Source organism: Herpailurus yagouaroundi, unplaced genomic scaffold, assembly GCF_014898765.1.
Source record: "Herpailurus yagouaroundi ecotype Mexico unplaced genomic scaffold, PumYag 191, whole genome shotgun sequence".
NCBI lineage: Eukaryota > Metazoa > Chordata > Mammalia > Carnivora > Felidae > Herpailurus > Herpailurus yagouaroundi.
In genome coordinates, this window is record NW_024412422.1 from 14,055,382 (window position 1) to 14,071,792 (window position 16,411).

At 41.7% G+C, this 16,411-nt stretch overlaps 1 protein-coding gene across 6 annotated transcripts in view; it reads right to left on the reverse strand.

Annotated features, from left to right (window-relative positions):
• Positions 1 to 787: 787 nt before the first annotated feature.
• MPHOSPH9 (M-phase phosphoprotein 9) overlaps positions 788 to 16,411 on the reverse strand; it is a 57,681-nt gene continuing 42,057 nt past the window's right edge. For 4 of the 6 annotated variants that reach the window (XM_040444009.1, XM_040444012.1, XM_040444011.1 and 1 more), the window contains 8 exons: positions 10,464 to 10,598; positions 9,412 to 9,587; positions 8,522 to 8,668; positions 7,624 to 7,744; positions 6,758 to 6,861; positions 5,548 to 5,795; positions 5,164 to 5,232; positions 788 to 1,696 (listed from right to left, as the gene is read on the reverse strand). In XM_040444009.1, coding sequence (XP_040299943.1) covers positions 1,595 to 1,696; positions 5,164 to 5,232; positions 5,548 to 5,795; positions 6,758 to 6,861; positions 7,624 to 7,744; positions 8,522 to 8,668; positions 9,412 to 9,587; positions 10,464 to 10,598 — 1,102 coding nt within the window. In that variant the 3' untranslated portion in view covers positions 788 to 1,594. Of the gene's footprint in view, positions 1,697 to 5,163; positions 5,233 to 5,547; positions 5,796 to 6,757; positions 6,862 to 7,623; positions 7,745 to 8,521; positions 8,669 to 9,411; positions 9,588 to 10,463; positions 10,599 to 16,411 lie in introns of those variants that run through there. The other 2 variants (XM_040444013.1, XM_040444015.1) reach the window with 2 other exon arrangements.

Here is a 16,411-nt window from a genome sequence, read left to right on the forward strand (position 1 = left end):
TAAGGTTCGATTCACGGATAGGAGTAAGAGGGGCATCGGTCAGCCGGCCCCTCCCTACGGAGACCCCCTCGCTCCCTGCGGAGACGCCCTCCAAGCTGAGAAGGGTGCTCGGCTGGGGCATCAGGCCTGGAGCTCAGCCAGGTAAGCTTTGGTGAAGGGTGCTCAAAGACAGTTTGAGAACCCAGCTCAAAGGCATACGTAGATCCTGGTGGAGTAATGGTTGGCTTGGCTCATAACTATAATATCTATAAGCTTTGTTAAGAGGTTACATAAGAAGAAAAGACTCAAAAGAACACCAAACTTTAAAACCTGAGCATTGTTAATGGGAATCAATTTGGAAAGTTTAGAATGAATCTATTTATCAACACATACACAATATGTGGGCACTGGATTCTGACTGGCCACCAAACCAGACCAGCAGTCAGAACACAGACTCACTAGTGCCGATCAGAGCACAGCCTCCTGCCCACGTGCCACCGCCAAGAGCCAAGAGGGACTGCCAAGGCGGTGAGCTGGAGTCCTCCGGCAAGGCCAGAAGAAAGGTCCAAGGCTCCAGCTACACACGTTCCCCATCCATGAATTAGCAGGGTGGGCTGCCCTGATCTAAACCTGGCGCCCTTACAGCACCTACTATGGGAGTAGTTTGTGGCCGGAGTCGGGCGGGGCGGGGGGCGGGCGGCGGGGGGGGAGACGGGTTAAAAATGTCTGTGTGAGGGCTCTGACAACTGAAGCCATGTGCACTGAGAAGCACGGCCGCTCTGACGATCCAGTGGGGCGGCTGCCTGTATTTCATCAAAGTTTTATCCATCGATTTATTGTCACAAGTGGGTCACAGATTCAGAATGATGGGCAGAAAGCTACAGCTCTCCAATTGTTTAACGTTTTCTGAAAAGCACTACATATATGACTAAAGAATTAGAGTATTAGAGCTCTCATTTTTCTTTCCTTACAAATAATAAAGTTCAAGGGAAACAAAAGGAGTTGTTCATAGTTTTCAAAGCTTTCCGATATTCCATCATTTCCAGTATTTCCACTATTACTATTCTAACATTCACTCTAAGACATGTTCCTAATAGGAATTGCATTAGCAATTTTTTTTTTTTTTTAATCTCAACACAACTAAAATCCAGGGAATGCTGCATTTTTCTTTTGCTTTTTGCATTCAGCATGTCTATCATTATGGAAGCTGTTCTTAAGCATTTATTAAAAAAAAAAAAAGAATCATATTCACAATGTAGAACAAGTATATAAAATTAGTGTGCAAAGTTCATTGTAAAAGGATAACACTATTTGTTTAGAAACAAGCTGCCTCCACTGTTTACATTTCCTTACTATTGATATAAACTGGAGACTTCTACTATTTAAAAATAAGACTTTTTAAATAGTAAAATATACAAGAGATTCCTGAGCATAACAAAAATATCTTGAAAATATGTGGCCATTTGAAGTATAAAATAGCAAGTGTAAAGAATAGCATGATTGTAAAACTACTATTTGAAGGCTTATAAACAGTACAAAATAGTTCGCCTTTTCTGAGTGCATAATTATACATTAGTGCAAACAAAAATGTCTCAAAATTTAATGGCTACAAATCTCAGAGATTTGCAGAGGTGCGCAAAACATGAAACTTCTTTAATGTCATTCGAACTGAACCCAGTTCTCGATTAATTCTTTCCAAACGATCTTCCAAGGCTTCCTAAGGGAAAATAACAGGAAACGTTTAATTAGAATTCTACATCAAGTTCGCTGGTTCTATAATTACCACCAAATTGACCTTTCTTTTCACAAAAGAACTAGTATAAACATTAAACTTACAGAATTATTATATTTTTTATGCACATCATCTGATTTCTTTAAACTAACAACATGAATCAACGTTTCAACCACTCAGAACAACTGCTGCACCTTAACATATCCTCAGTACATGTGCCGCTTTGAGTACGTGGAAACCCCAGCAAGGGCAGTGCGGCTCACTGGAAAGAGGCAATTCCCTGACTCCAGAACTGCGAACAGAACAAGAGGAACCGAGGAGGTTCTTCATACATTTCACCAGAAGAAATGGACACGCTGAACTGGTGCCTTATCTCACGTATACATATATCGAACAACTGTTTTCTGACAAGAATTTCTAACTTAAAAAGGAAGGAAATGATGGAGGAGTTTGCTTCCCAAGAAGCAAGAGCTCTCACAACGAAGCAGAGTAACAACTTCTTTCTTTTCTCTTCTCTCTCTCTTTCTTTCTTGAGAGAGAGAGAGAGAGAATGACCACAAGTGGGGGAGAAGAGCAGAAGGAGAGAGGCAGGCTCCATGCCTAGCGCAGAGCCTGACATGAGGCTCGATCCTACAACCCTGGAATCATGACCTGAGCCAAAATCAAAAGTTGGACGCTCAACCAACTGAGCCACCCAGGTGCCTCACAACTGCTATTTTTAAATAAGCAGTACCAGTGTTAAGTAAATAGTGCCTGGAATATATATTTATCATTTTAGATACTTTATTCAGTATTAACTCCAATGGTATCTGTAATAAAACTTAAAAATTCCTCTTTAACAACTTTAATTATTAAAAGATCACACATTCATGATAAAGTATTTAGAAGACAGATGAGTAAAAATAACCATTTTTCCTCTTTCCTTTTTTTTTTCCTGCAGATATGCACATCATTTTTAAGAAGAAAAATAAAAACAAATTCTCTACTTAAAAACATTTCTCGGGGCGCCTGGGTGGCTCAGTCGGTTAAGCATCCGACTTCAGCTCAGGTCACGATCTTGCAGTCCGTGAGTTCGAGCCCCACGTCGGGCTCTGGGCTGATGGCTCAGAGCCTGGAGCCTGCTTCCGATTCTGTGTCTCCCTCTCTCTCTGCCCCTCCCCCGTTCATGCTCTGTCTCTGTCTCAAAAATAAATAAACTTAAAAAAAAAAAAAAAAGCTGCTGAAGATTCAACTCAGTTTAAAAAAAAAAAACACATTTTTCAATTGAACTTGTTATGAAATATCTTTCTATGATATCCTTTTAAATCAATGTACAATATTCCATTAGATTTAACCAAGAATCTTTTAGTAGAAATTTAGGTTGCTTCTAATTTTGGATATCATAAATAATGCTGCAATAAATATTCTTTTTTTTTTAAATATTTGGAGGGGTTTTTTGGGGGGGGAAGCAGAGAAAGAGAAGGAGTCAGAGGATCTGAAACAGGTTCTGTGTTACTGACAGCAGACAGCCCAATGCATGGGTTGAACTCACAAACTGCAAGATCATGACCTGATCCAAAGTCGGACACTTCACCGACTGAGCCACCCAGGCGCTCCAGCAATAAATACTCTTAAAAAAATATTTCTTTACAAACACCTGGAAGTATTGCCTTCTTTACAAACACCTGGAAGTATTCCCAGAAATAAAAATGCTATGTCCAAAGAAATCCAAAATTCTAAAGCTTTGGACCTAGGTAAAATTGTACTCCAGAAAGTTTGTGATAATTTCTACTTCCACCTGCCGTGTATGAGAATATGATTTTCTCCATCCTGGGTACTGGGCTTTATTTTTTCCCCCATTTTTCTTTAAATACCTGTCAATGTAATCGTTTTTTTAAAAAAATAATGCTTTGGGGGCACTTGGGTGGCTCAGTCGATTGAATGTCCAACCTCGGCTCAGGTCATAATCTAATGGTTTGTGGGTTTGAGTGCTGCTTCAGGCTCGCTGATGTCAATGCGGAGCCCATGTAAGATCCTCTGTCCCACCCCCTTCGGCCCCTCCTCCCCCCCACCCCCCGCCATCTCTCTCAAAAGTAAATAAAACATTTTTTAAAAATAATGCTTGGGGCGCCTGGGTGGCGCAGTCGGTTAAGCGTCCGACTTCAGCCAGGTCACGATCTCGCGGTCCGTGAGTTTGAGCCCCGCGTCAGGCTCTGGGCTGATGGCTCAGAGCCTGGAGCCTGTTTCCGGTTCTGTGTCTCCCTCTCTCTCTGCCCCTCCCCCGTTCATGCTATGTCTCTCTCTGTCCCAAAAAAATAAATAAAAACGTTGGAAAAAAAAAAATTTTTTTTTTTAATTTTTTTTAAAATAAAAATAATGCTTTTGTTTAAATGTGTACTGTTTTTTACTCATTGGTCAGGCTGAATATTTTTCATCTTTTTTCTGCCCAATTTTACCTTTTCCACTTATGAATCCTATATAAGCATGCTCAGCCCCTTTTTGCTGTCACTGGTCTCCTTACTAGACAGAAACAGCTTTGACATGTATGAACAGAAACTACTGCCTTTTAAGTTATTTTAAGAGCTTATATTCATTACATAAAAATATGTTAAACAAATGTTTTAGATAAATTTAGCATCAGAGTACCTATAAGTTTTCCTTCTTCCTTCCCAAAAAGGAGGAAGGGTTTCCTGTGTTGAGTCTTATCAATTATTGAGTAAAGACTTTCAGAACAACAAAAATAATAAAAAAGACTTAAAGTCTTAAAGAGAAGTTAGGGAAATAGGTCCTAGAAAAAGACCTCTGTTGTTTTCTTAGCGTTTTGTTCCTTCTGGTATCACAGATCAACCTGAAAATGAACTTCTTCTAAAGTTAAAGCACTGAAAAGCCAAAACACGCAGTTATGTAAGAGACCTATCCCTATCGTTATGGTTAAAACATTACAAAAAGAGCCGATTTTAAATGTCCCATGGTTTCGTGCATTTTAATTCTCTCTGAAAAGCAATGAAAAGAAACGCACACGAGTCGCTTCGCCTGCACCCTCCTGCCCGATGGTGGAATCACATCTCTCTTTAACCTCTACCGCTCATCCAGCTGCAAAGTGCAACTGTTTTTTACATGTTTACTAAATGGAAAGGGGTTCAGAAATAAATTAGATTGGGGAGGAAGAAACAAACTCCAAAAGGGACATTCAATGTGAGAGTATTAACTTAATGTACCATCTTTTAAAAGACAAACTGCAGAGTGGCATGAAGGCATGAACATCTTTTTCAAGAAGTACAAAGGTAAAATCACTTTTCATTCCCGAAAGCTAGCCTGCAGTTCTAAAATGCACTATAATCACCACTTTTCTAAAAGGCTAAAAGTTTTTCCTCCCAGTTGCTTCAGGATGCCTAAAACACCATCTTGGATAAATGGAGCGCTAACCGGCATCACGCTTCTAAAGCAGATTCAAGCTAAGTAAGATATTTCACCTGATTTAATCTTGTCTGCAAAGTGATTCGTCCTCCAGTAGAAGGCATTCGACTTAGCGCTGCCTCGATCTGTTAACACACACAAAAACAAATTAAGTAAAAACAGAAGAATTCTATCTAATTCATGGCTGGGGAGTTTATAACAGAATGGACAAGATAGACTTCAGCCTAGTATTTTCTTGTCTGTCTCGCCTTCACATAAGTCCCTCCGCCCTAATCCGCAAGGACAGCTTAGCTCCAATGCACTCCTAGCACAGCGCTGGTGTGCATCCACAGTAACTTCCTGGGATGGTCTGACTCAAGTAACTCCCTTCTGACCATCCCTCAGACATAAGCATTTGAGTTCAGAGAAGGATTTTGTTTTTAAGTTTTGTTTGTTTTTACCTGGTCTTTTTCTTTTGTAAGTTCATCAAAAAACCGTTCCGTTTCAGCTAGGGTCCTAATTTTTGCTGTATACTCAAAATCATTACCATGTGGTGCTACTGACGTGGGCTTACACTGTTCATAGCTAACTGATTTATTCTTCTCCCAGGCTGATCTCACAGACACTTTCTTCACTCCGTTTGGCAACAGTTCGGGAGAAGAGCTATGATTAACATGGATGTCGGTGGCTGTTTCTGAATATTTTTTTTCTGTCAGAGAGAAAAATTTATTTCTTATCAATTTTCTTAATAGATCCTTTACATAACTATATATGTCATCCAACTTCACTTTCTGAAAATGGCTGCCACAAACCAAAAAACATGAAAAGAGACACAATAACCAATCATATTTACTCAGTGCTTTTTCTCCAAAGAATTCTAAAAGTCTTACCCTCGATTTGGCACCCTGCACAACTTCCCTAAGTCAAGGCAGGTAAACTTTCTGTAAAGTTAAACGAACTTTAAACTTAAAGCCAAAACAAAAAACAAACAAAAAAAAAGTTAAATACTAACTACACATTTAGTGGATACACAGCCACACCAACGGTGAAGAGCGAGTCTCATGGGCCTGCCCCAGTGATCCACATGCATTATCTTAGAACTTTATTCCAAACTTAGAAGATAAATGAGAAAAAAGGGAAAAAAAATCACCGAATACCTAAGCTGCATAGAAATTACAGAATATAAATATTCAGAAAAACTGAACAGTATGGCCCTGGTAAGGAAGCATTAACAATCCCTGTACCTCAGTTTCCCAACTTTTAAATGAGGATCACAACATTGACACACAATATGAACATCACGCATGCTTATTTTTAAAGGCCCTTGGGGCACCTGGGTGGCGCAGTCGGTTAAGCGTCCGACTTCAGCCAGGTCACGATCTCGCGGTCCGTGAGTTCGAGCCCCGCATCGGGCTCTGGGCTGACAGCTCAGAGCCTGGAGCCTGTTTCGGATTCTGTGTCTCCCTCTCTCTCTGCCCCTCTCCCGTTCATGCTCTGTCTCTCTCTGTCCCAAAAATAAATAAATGTTGAAAAAAAAAAAAAATAAAGGCCCTTGCGCGGAAAAATTATTTAAGTGCAGGACATTAGAACATTTAGAACCTTGAAAAGATACCAGAAATTCACAAAATGAAGGACTAAAACCATAACTAATAATTTTTTAGGAAAAGATACCTTCCGAGTCATCTAGAGGAAGAAACTGGAGTTGTTTTCTTGGATTGGTACGTTGTAACGCAGACACAGGAACAGTATCTAAATCATCCAAAAGTATATCAAATCTATTGAATGAAGCAAGTTACTTGTGAGAAAAAAATGTTAACTGATTTTCCCTATCTCCACTAGAAACACGAACTGGCATCCAGTTAACTCACATATTTTTTAAAAAGAAAGCTGGTCATACGATTTTCTAAAACTGAAATTTGTATTTCTAACACAAAATTATATATTAGACACGTAAAGCATTTATCCATATGTTATCTCCTTTGATCTTTATAACAACCTTACAAAATAAACAGAGCAGGTATTATTATCCTCGTTTTACAGAAAAGGAAACTGAGGTTCAATGTGCTTAAGTAATTTCTCCAAGAGCCTGATAGAGAGCTAGGTCACCAGCTCTTACATCTGAGGAGTCAGGCTTCCCCCGGCCGCACACACTGCCGAGTACACTTCAGAGGACAATTTTTCAGGCGCCCAGGGAAACTTACCAGGACAGCCCACCTTCTTGTACAAATGGCTCAAAAATTTCCCTCTATCATAAACCTTTTCAGGAAAACAAAGAATTATCATTCTATATCCAAAAGCTGGAAGGGATTCTGAGGCGGTATTTAAACTTACTAGTAGCTAGTTTATATGGTTAAAAACTGTTTTCATGTTTTATAGTACTTTTTTTAGTATTACATTCATTTAAGTGATTTAAAACCACAGAGTTCCCACTGATGAATGAAAAATGAGTGATAGCTATAGGCATAAGCTGACACTTGTAAAAAAAAAAAAAAAATCGAGAATATATATATTTTAATCTACTATTTTAGAGAACTTACCGAGCTGGACTGCTTTCATTTTTGCTAAGTAGATGACTGAATCCCGGGGACAAATTTTCTTTAGGGGATCGCTTTGGACTATAAGCCACAGTCACTGGTGTTAACATAATCTCTCTTTTTGCTGCAGAAGAAAATGAAGAGGAAATATTCTTTTTCTTCTATATAATACATATATCGGCAAAACAAGCTTTCTTTTTCGGGACGTTTTCTAACTTTAAATGGAATACAATTTCATTGTAAAACCTTCCAAAAGATAAATAAAAGCATACACAATAAAAATAACTCACAATCCTATATCATCTAGAGGGAACCACTGCCAACACTTTAGTACATCAGACTGTAGTTTCAGCACCCTGACTCAAAACTGGTTTTTCAGGATTTTAGAAGTCGACTGGAAATAAGATGGAAACACCAGTACACCAGTGAACATTCCTATTACACAGGTATATACAGATATCTTCAGCTGTTCTCAAAATGGAAAATTGAGAAAACAGAAATCCAATGTTTAACCTTTAAAACCACATCCATAACTGGCTAAAGAAACCTGAGGCAAATAGATGCAAAGAAGCATCTTTTTTAAGCTAGCTTAATTTGTTTGAACTAATGTTTCATTAGACAACTGTCAACGATCTGAAAAACTGTGAAGTGGCATTAGTTGCAAAAAAAATTTGCTGGACACACAAAATATTTTAATATACTGTGATTTCTTCAGCTCGAGTTGTAGTATCTGTGCAATCAGGCAATGTTGTTATTGAACAAGATTCTATTTTGGGATCCTGCGTTCAAAGTACTCTACTAGGTGCCAGGGAGAGCAGAAGGCAAACAGAAAACATCAGGCATGTGTGCACGGCTTGGATGCCACTCTGGAGTCCAGGAGATATATACATCTAATTCTTACTTGGAGTACTTGATTTACGAGTCGAAGGTGGTAAAGACGAGGATCTCTGCGAAGCAGAGTTAAACCTCTTCTGTCTTTGTTGGGCACATTTCTCTGGGGACCGACTTGCACTGACAGACGTTTCGGTTTGCCGAGGATTCACTAATTCTGTAACAGACAAAGGTCAAAAAATAAACAAACAAAACAAACCTAGCTTCAGTTACCTCCCTTTAACAGATGATTACACCAAGCAAGCAATTGTCATCATTTAGGTTAGAATGATTATTTGCAAATGCACGTTATAAGGATAAAAAAAAATGCTGGATGAAGAAAAATGTGGGAGTTTATAACGAATTCATTCTGGCTCCGTTTACAAGTGCCATTCAAGGTGATTTTTCAAGAGAGATTATTTTTAGAAACCAGGTCACTAATTTATTTACTAGGAGATAGTGCTTTGGAGATGCAATGCTGAAGATGTTAACCGTGTGATCAGCAGGCCCGACCAAGTGAGCACTGGAGTAAGTAGGAGGAGACGCAAGTACCGTTGACCTGCACTTGCGAGAAAAACAGGCCTCCCATACTTCTCGTCCTGCTGAGAGATGCTCATTAACCAAGAAAGGGAGAGAAGAAAACGTTACATCTCACTTTATGAATACCAATGGTCTGTCTTAACGTTCTGACGTGAGACAAACCGATGTAGAAATTCCTCAAATATCTTTAAGAATGCCGCATAAATCTTTACTAATCAGAACGTAACACGTAGTCTGCTTTGTATAAAAGGTGCCTATTATGCCATGATTGTGATAAGTTATGAACCAGGGGATTTAAAGAAGGTGGTGTAACTGGGGGGCGAAGGGGAAGGTATCTATAATCTATTACCTATCTATATCAAACAAGGAAAAAATGCTTACTATTTGAGGTGTCCTCTTTCTCTGTCTGTGTGCCCCAACTTTTCAATATTTTTCCTTCATCAAGTTCTTTTAAAGCTTTCATGATTGGTGTATCTGAAATCTCTCTCTGTTTCTTTATCAATACGCTTCTTGGTGAACTTCCAAATGAAGAATCCTTTTCCGGAGGAGAATGGTACCTTAAATAATAATTACAAGACATGCAATGCTATGGACTGAATATTTGTGTCCCCTCCCCCTAAAATTCGTATGCTGAAGCCCCAATCCTCAGTGGATGGTGGGAGGAGGTGAGGCCTTGGGGAGGTGATCAGCTTTAGACGAAATCATGAGAGTGGGACCCCCCTGATGGAATTCGTGCCCTTATAAAAAGAAGCGATACAACATCTCTCTGTCTGGACACAGTCACCAAAGAAAGACCATATAACTAGGAAGAGGAGCCTCACCAAGAACCCAACTACGCTGGCAGCACCCCAACGTCAAACTCTCAGCTTCCAGAACCGCAAGAGTAAGTGTTTCTTGTTTTAAGCTGCCGAGTCTGCGGTGATTGGATACAGCAGCCTGAGCTAAGACAGAGTTCGTGGCGTTGTCAGGGGAATAACACGAGAGCTGACAATTACGCTCCACAATGAAAATGTATGCTTTACAATATAAATACATTACGATCGAACCTGCATGTAATAGTCCAGTGCTTCCCAATCATTTTCCCAGCCTCGCACAGGCAGGAATATTGTATTTATATGGTGCTCTGGAGTAATACAGTTGTTCGAGCTATTCAGAGCCTGAGAGGATCGACACCTTACCGAAACCGAGAGCCCATGCACAGCGCACCACTGTGTCGGGAGCACAGAGTGGGGGATGTTCTGCACAGCCTTTGATGGTCAAGAATCCTAAAAGCATTTGTTTTTCAAAGTAAACTAAAAATCAGGTCCTCAAAATTAAGGCACTGAAGCCACAAAGAGAAGGCTCTTTATATCTTCCTGAACATTTAAAAGCAATTAAAATCTCTATGAAACCGTAACAGTTCCTAAATATGACCCTTGAGAAAGCTACCTTACCCGGGAACACAGGTTTCCACCAGCTGGTTATTCACTCTATTATCCTGGGTGTCCAAAGGCTGGCCAGTAAAGATGGAATACTCCGCGCCTGGTATCAGCCACTTGCGTCTGCTGACGTCGGAGGTGGCCAGCGTGCTAAGACAATGAGAAATGATCTGAGGCATTACAGGCTCGTGCTTCAGTTCAGACTGAACACATACAGAAAACAACCTGCTTTGAAACGTCATCTACGCATTTGTACAGGAATTTAAAGACCGCATAAAGCAACCTTACGTTAGATACGTGAACTCTGTTTCATCGTTTTCAGATCCAACTGAACTGTTATTTTAGGTTTTCTGTTACTTTGGAGTATTTCTGCATTTCAGTCAAGATTCAGGTACTCCCCTCTCTACGCAGCTCTGAACACCCCCAACCGACCTCCCACCACACTTCCTATGCTTCGTACACACCCCGTAGCTCAGGCCACGGCCACGCCAGCCAGACTACCCTTCTTGTTCCTGCCAGACCAGCACAGAAACATCCTCCATCTCACAGTCCAATGCAGTAGCCACTAGTCACATACTGCTATCGAACACTTGAATTGTGGCTAGTGAGGTGAAGAACCAATTTTTAAATGCTACTTAATTTTAATGAATTTTAAAACTTTTTTTAATATTTATTTTTGAGAGAGACAGAGTACAAGCAGGGGAGGGGCAGAGAGAGGGGGAGACACAGAATCCGAAGCAGGCTCCACGCTCCGAGCTAAGAGCAGAGAGCCCGACGCGGGGCTCGAACTCACGAACTGTGAGGTAATTTTAATTAATTTAAATTTCATAGCCACACGTGGGGACTGGCAGTAATGTACTGAGTAGTGCAGTTCTAGGCTAGTACCTGCCCCATCTTATGAAAACCCTGCCCAGCTGAAGCTCACACATCATGCATTACCTGGCCCTTCGCTAGACTCCAGAACTGGTCTCATCTTCTCCACACCTGCTTCTGACCCCGCTCTGGGCAACGTCAGTGTCCATGCAGAGGAGTGGTCCAGGACCTCTCCTAGTGACTGGACTCTGCTCCTGCTCACTCACCCCCCTCAGCACACACTCAATGGACTTTGTCATCAACAGCGAACACCCCCCACTTAAGAAATCACAACTCAAAGATTCTTCTGGCTCACACACTCAAGTATCACCAAGGCACTGTGTCCCCAAGGCCTGTGATCCTTGGCCTCACCATTTTCTATGTATCACCCCTCCAGTTCCTCTCTACCTACTCTGGGACGCACACCCCCGATAATAGTTACTCACTGCCTTGCCCCCTTCCCCGCTCACCTCCCACCACACCCAACTGGCAGCAGAGACCTAACCCTGGAGGACCACAGTGGCCTCACTTCTGAGCATCTACAGTCCTACACTTGGGCTTTGCTGGAAAAAAGCCACCCATCCGTGCAGACTGGGCTATCATTACAGAATCACTATCACCATCTCAACAGACACCTGACACCGGCTGGCAACATACCTTTCTGTAATCAACGAGCTCCAATTCTCCAACAGGACTACCTTTCAGCTTCTCCACTCTCCTCAAACCTCTTACCCAACCCTGATGGTCAGGTGATAACCTCGCATCACACTTTGGCGAAGAAGAGAAACCTAGAGAAGAGAGCCGTCTTCCTCCTTCTGCTCCCTTTCACAAATTTCTTACGACTTGCCTCTATTTTCATTTCAACTCCCAGTCACTCCCTTGCTTTGGTCCTCAATTTTTAAATTAAGAAACATTCCAAACATTTTTAGAAAATTACATGGGGCACTTGGGTGGCTCAGTTGCTTAAGCATCCAACTTCGGCTCAGGTCAGGATCTCACAGTCTGTGAGTTTGAGCCCAGCGTCAGGCTCTGTGCAGACAGCTCAGAGCCTGGAGTCTGCTTCAGATTCTGTGTCTCCCTCGCTCTCTGCCCTTCCCCCCACTCCTGCTCCGTCTCTGTCTCTCAAAAATAAACATTAAAAAAATTTTTTTATTAAAAAAAAAAATGACAAAGACCACTATGAGCACCTGTACTTGGTTTTAACAAATGTTAACATCTTACCATACGTGTTTTCAATGGAAAGACAAAATTCTATATATGTGGTTGTTTGTATTTTTTTTAATAATGTCCACTTAATGTACACATCCTTCTAATGCTGCTGCTTCTACTCATCATGTTTCAGATACCCCATGTTAACACAGACAGGTGTGTCATTTTAATCATTTGCCTGCAGAATGACTATATTGCCCATTACTGATTCTTCGTCCTGTTGTGGATGTTGAGTTTCCAACACATCACCTTTCTTTTTTTTTTAATTTTTTCTTTTAACGTTTATTTATTTTTGAGACAGAGAGAGACAGAGCATGAACGGGGGAGGGTCAGAGAGAGAGAGGGAGACACAGAAACTGAAACAGGCTCCAGGCTCTGAGCCGTCAGCACAAAGCCCGACGCGGGGCTTGAACTCACGAACCGCAAGATCATGACCTGAGCGAAGTCGGATGCTTAACCGACTGAGCCACCCAGGCGCCCCCCAACACATCACCTTTCAACAGTGCTACGATTAACACATGTAGGAATTCCTCTAAGGTAAATATCTAAAACCAGAAGTGTGCGATTTGGGGTGCACATATTTTCAGTCTTAGTGGATATTGCCAAATCACGCTCCAGTCAAGCTTAATGATTTTCAGTCCAACCATTACTTTGAGAGTACCTCTTTCTCTTTCTTCACATCTTTGCCAAACTTTGCATTGATTAGAGTTAAAGTGTGGCCTGGCTGACGGTGTGAGTGGTGTCCCATGCTTGTTTTAATTTACATTTTTTGATTACTAGTAAAATGAACATCTTTTCATTTTATCAGCCATTTATATGTCTTTTTCTACGAATCATTTGTTCATGTTCTTTTATCATTTTTCTGTTGAGGAGACTTTTTCTTTCATAGTTCTTTATATTGTGGATATGAATCCTTTATTGGTTCATGTTCACTTCAGCATGCATAGACACACAGATCATACTCATGCACCAACCGTCTGCTTATACAATCTTGATTATTTGCAATATTTCTATTAGATTTTTAAACAGGGAAACACCACAGGGGCGCCTGGGTGGCTCAGTTGGTTGAGCGTCCGACTTCGTCTCAGGTCATGATCTCACGGTTTGCAGGTTCAAGCCCCGCGTCGGGCTTTGGGCTGACAGCTCAGAGCCTGGAGCCTGCTTCACATTCTGTGTCTCCCTCTCTCTGCCCTTCCCCCGCTCGTATGCACGCTCTCTCTCAAAAATAAATAAACATTTTTTAAAAATTTACACAGAGAAATACCTCAGATACAACTCAAGTCCCCTGTGTACCTCTCCAATATCATTCCTCCCCAAAGCAACCACTTACACTAAATTTGTAATGTGTACATACATTATACTTTTACTACTTCTGTATGAACCTGTAAGAATATGTACAACTGTTCTACATGCTGAAGTCAATATAAATAGTATCCTACTTCTTCTGCAACTGGTTTTCGTTGTTCCAAATTATGTTCCTAAGATTAAATCATGTTAATGATCAACTTCAGTGGTTGGCAAAGTTTTCCTGTAGTCAAATAATAAGTAAGTTTTTTGTGTTATTTGTTTTTTATTATTTTTTTTAATGTTTAGTTTTTGAGAGAAAGAGACAAAGTGTGAGCTGGGGACGGGCAGAGACAGAAGGATACACAGAATTAGAAGCAGGCTCTAGGCTCTGAACTGTCAGCACAGCGCCCTACACGGGGCTCGAACCTATGAACCACAAGATCACGACCTGAGCAGAAGTCGGACACCTAACCAACTGAGCGGCCCAGGCACCCCTATTTTGTTTTAATAAATAGGTTTTATGGGCCAGATGGAAGAGGTTTCTGTTGCAACTACTCAACTTAGCCATTGTAATGCAAAGCAGCCACAGACAATAGGTAAATGAATAAATGTTATTTATGGACACTGAAATTTCAATTTCATGTAATTTTTACATGTATGAAATATTATGCTTTTTTTCCCATTTAAAAACAAAACACCTTTCTTTGCTCATGGGCCTTCCAAAAACGGGCAGCAGGCTGGATTTGGGCTGGGGGCTGTGCTTGCCAATTCCTGATCTAGCAAGTGCACTCTCACACATACAGCACCATGCACAAATATATCACAATATATTACTGTTCCAGTTGTTAGACACACAGGTCGCCTTCACTTATTCTACACAACATTCTCAACCAATGTTCACATCTGTCCCTCTGTGCAAACTGCTCTCCAGGCCACCAACCCCTGGCTGGCGCACCCAGGGATCCCCAGTCCCCCTCTCAGAGAGCGACTCTCTCAGCTGCGGCCACAACACTGGCCACTTGGGGGTTCCTCCCAGCGTGCTGGCAGCTCTTTCTCAGCTTCTTGTGCCAACCCCCACCCCAACATCGGGACCTCAGGGCTCTTCAGAGCTGCGTCCTACACCACCTATCCCGTGGTCAAGCACTACAGAATGATAATTCTACAATTTGTAACTCCAGCCTGAGACCTTATTTCTGAGCTCCAAATGCAAATGTATAATCACCTGCTGGATTCCCATTTGGAATCTGTAGGAATCTCAAACTAAAATATTTGGAATAGAAATTCTGATCCTTGGGGCGCCTGAGTGGCTCAGTCAGCTAAGCGTCCGACTTCAGCTCAGGTCACGATCTCGCGGTCTGTGAGTTCGAGCCCCGCATCGGGCTCTGTGCTGACGGCTCAGAGCCTGGAGCCTGTTTCGGATTCTGTGTCTCCCTCTTTCTCTGACCCTCCCCCGTTCATGCTCTGTCTCTCTCTCTGTCTCAAAAATAAATAAACGTTAAAAAAAAAAAAATTAAAAAAAAAAAAGAAATTCTGATCCTTACCCCATGGCCTGCTCTTCCCATTCCTTCCCTAGTTCAATATACGGAACCCTGAGTCGCTCCAGACAGAAACCAAGACATTATTGGACACTTCCCTTTCTTATCTTGTTACCTCATTCTTAGCTATGTTCTGTGGATTCCACCTCCAGAACCCTCCCACCTTTCTCTTCTGTCCATTTCTACGGACATCACCCAGCGAACACCACCTGTCCCAGCACTACGATAGCCTAATTAGTGTGTCTGTTTCTACTCTTTTCTTCTCCGTCTTCTCCTCATGGCAGGTGCATTAAAAAAATAGAAATCAGGGGCGCCTGGGTGGCTCGGTCGGTTAAGCGTCCGACTTCGGCTCAGGTCATGATCTCATGGTCCGTGAGTTCGAGCCCCGCGTCAGGCTCTGTGCTGACTGCTCAGAGCCTGGAGCCTGTTTCGGATTCTGTGTCTCCCTCTCTCTCTGCCCCTCCCCCATTCATGCTCTGTCTCTGTCTCAAAAATAAATGAACGTTAAAAAAAAAAAAATAGAAATCAGATGACCTAATTTTACCATATACAACCTTTCAGAGGCTTCCCAACGGACTTAAGAGTAAAAGCCAAACTCTCGACCATGTATGGCTTAGAAGGCGATGGATGATAGTCTACGATTTCATCTGGACCTACTTGACCTCTTGCTGGCAATATTTGGGCCACAGAGGCTTCCTCCAGGTTCTTTAAACATGTAAGCTCTTTCCTACCTCAGGACATAATGAGGCTAATTTCTCTGCCTGGAACATCCCCCGCCCTCACGTCCCCACCCCAACCACTCAGCACAGGGCTTACACCTCCCTGCTTACAAGTCACCTCCACAGAAAGGCCTTTCCTGACCCCAATCCCACCCCACTCTTGTTCTCCCACAAACGTTCAATTTCAGTTACTTACAATTTTTTTTCTTTAAATAATTCACTATGTTCTAACTTAAGATTAATTAACAAAGATCTAGAGGGGTGCCTGGTGGCTCAGTTGGTTGAGCGTCCAACTTCGGCTCAGGTAATGATCTCGCAGTTTGTGAGTTCAAGCCCCGGGTCAAGCTCTGTGCTGACAGCT